This window comes from Diachasma alloeum, unplaced genomic scaffold (genome assembly GCF_001412515.2).
Source record: "Diachasma alloeum isolate Michigan unplaced genomic scaffold, Dall2.0 Dall_scaffold_00334, whole genome shotgun sequence".
Classification (NCBI taxonomy): Eukaryota; Metazoa; Arthropoda; class Insecta; order Hymenoptera; family Braconidae; genus Diachasma; species Diachasma alloeum.
Window position 1 is genome coordinate 237,527 of NW_021680473.1, and position 2,803 is coordinate 240,329.

General features: G+C 36.9%; 1 protein-coding gene across 1 annotated transcript; it reads right to left on the reverse strand.

Moving 5' to 3' along the window:
• Positions 1-314: 314 nt before the first annotated feature.
• LOC107040428 lies at positions 315-2,610 on the reverse strand. Its single transcript, XM_015260515.1, has 2 exons — positions 1,939-2,610; positions 315-1,346 (listed from the first exon to the last, which is right to left on the reverse strand). Exons 1-2 carry the CDS (start codon positions 2,608-2,610, stop codon positions 465-467), a joined length of 1,554 nt encoding a protein of 517 aa, XP_015116001.1. The 3' UTR covers positions 315-464.
• Positions 2,611-2,803: the final 193 nt, after the last annotated feature.

The following is a 2,803-nucleotide window of genomic DNA, read 5'->3' on the forward strand; positions in this document are numbered from 1 at the left end:
TCATTTTTCGGTATTAAGCATGGAGTTTCCTCTTATTACTAATATATAATACATAATATAATAATATCATATAATACAATACAGCATAATATACTATTTCGCATTGCAGATAGGCTGCACCAGATGGTTTTTTTCTTGAATGAACCTCGCTTGTTAAGCGCTACAATATGCGTGAAAGTTGAAGTTGAAAGTTAAATTTCGGTATGGTTAAGTTACATTTTTCTCCAAATTTTGGTTCGATCTTTTAATAGCTAATGAGATAAAGTAATTCACCTAAAAATTTTTTTTTTTGAGTATTCACAAATCTTTATATAGTCATTTATTGTTAAATTAGGACGATTTGAAATGGGAAAGGATATGCGAGGAAGAAAAAACTCCATTCTGATGAAACCATTTGGAAGCTCGCCATCAATATATTGATGGCAAAAGAAACATTAAGACATCACTCAGTGACATGCGCGCTGTCACATATTTGCTGCCTCCCGCTTGGTTAAATAATTTTCTAATGAAAACTTTAAGGTTTCCCTCGTGCAATCCGGTGTCAACTTCCTCAATTTCTTCACTATGAGCATCACATCTTGTGTACTTTCTTCATTCTTCGTGAGCAAACCATTATATTCAGTGATCAGAGCCACACTTCTTTCGGCTAGATCATTCGTCACGAGAAGTGATTTCACAATTTTTGAAGCTTTAACATATTCTTCGCTTTCTCCCCACATTATCGGATCGATATCCAAGAAATTAGATTCAATATTTAAAATTTTGAAGAACTGAATGGTGTTCTGTGTTACGAATTGATCTAAACTTGACTCTTGGATGAAGTTTTGATCCTTCATGTCTGATTTTCGCTTTTTTCTATCGTTTTTAAGGGCAGGTCGAGATTTGATCGCTTCACACATTCTTCTCTTACAGTCTAAATCCAAAGAGTCATCAAAAAAGGCGAAAGCGATCAATTCTTCTGATAAATACCAGAGATGGTTCACAAATTTTCCAAACACAGCGTTGTACATTTTTGGAGATGCAGAGTTGTTTTCAGCTGCCAATTTTTTCAATAATTCTAGGTCATTTTTCGGTGCTTCAACTGCATTTGGGGCTGTGAACCAACTCTTCTGGTAGAAACGAACAATAAAAATACAAATACTCTTCAAACCTGATATTTCATACGCTTTCATGGAAAATTGATCTCTATACAAAAAAATTTTAAGTGAGTAAATTGCTTTCGCCATCCACCTAGCATGATGAATGGGGCCTAGAGCTCGAAACCGATTGCCATCTGGAAGATTCCCGCCTAGGAACATGATCACCAGCTCTACAAACTCTTGGTAGTCTTTTCGAATGCTCGCAATCTGTGAAGCAGTGAATGGAAAAGCGTTCAGCCTGTCATTTACAATCATCAAGAAACCAAGTATGAAACTATTTAATAGAAAAGCCTAGCGAATCCGCTAGACAATTCTATTGGATCCCTATAAAATTTTCTATCAGCTTTTGGCCGTTTCTATTCACGTGTTCAATAGAAAATATTCTATAGAAAAGGCCAAGAGAATTATATTTTTCTATTGAACTTATTGTATTGAAATATATTCTATAGAATTTTCTCGGTTAGAGTTTTTTAAGTTTTCTTCATTCTATTTTTCTTTTCTTTCCATCAAGAAAATCAAAGCAAGAAGAACTTAGAAAAGCTGAACTGAAGAAATTCTATAAAAAATATCTCAATAGAATAACTTGTCCAGAAAAATCGAATTCCATAGACTTTATCTATACAATACTTTCTATTGAACAGATCCAAAGAAACGGCCAAAAACTTACAGAAAGGTTTATAGAAGGCCAATAGAATCTTCCAGCGAATTCGCTAGGTTTTTCTACTAATTTTTTTCGTGCGTTAGTTTTTTTTAATAATTCGTTCATAATAATAATTATTATAAATCCGGCATAGTCTACCTTCAGCTGCGAATACGCAAATGTGAGGGCATCTTTCGCATCATCCTTGACTGCGGCTTGAATTTCTTCATCTTGAACTCCTGGCGAAAATTTTCCCTTCTCCAAGTACTGCCACTGTCCTTGAAATCGTTTGAAAATACAAATATCTGGACCAGAGGTAGGGCCCATAGAGACATCAAAGGCAGCTTTCAGCAGAAGCTCAAACACGTGATGCCGACAAGCAAGATATAATAGACTTCTTCCCAATAATTTCTCCAGTAGGACACATGCACCATTTGAACTGCCAGTATTGCTAGCCGTGGTATCGAAAACCATGGCACATATAACATCAAGAAATCCCCTTTCGTCCAAACACTTGAAAATGGCATTTGCCTGCTCTTCACCAGTTCCACTCTCGAGCTTTGGAACCCCGAGTAATTCATCTCCGTCAATGCCTGATATAAGAACAGGGAGTCGTTCGATCTTCTCGTATTTGTTCCCCAGTGCTGCTAATTGCTTGCCGTCCCAATGAACCGTAGTGAAAGATCCGTTTTTTGAGTTATCTTTGATAGTATTACTCAGAGCCTTACGTTGTTTACCCCTGTTACGGCGGATTGTTTCTCGGCTCAAATAGAAATCGTCCACAGTGAAACCAACCGATATGAGAAGAGCAGCGATCACACGTGCCGCCATACGATCGCTGATTTTTNTCTACAACGCTTGCTGAGCTCCGTCCACTCGTGTCGTTTGGATCGAATGGTCGATAAACTATCTGGCTATCATTTTGAAGGGAAAAAATTTTTTTCGACATTGTCAATGTAGAGAAAAAGACGAAATAAGATTGACAAATTTTTGTGTAGAGACAGGTGCCCACCTTGTCCGGTGC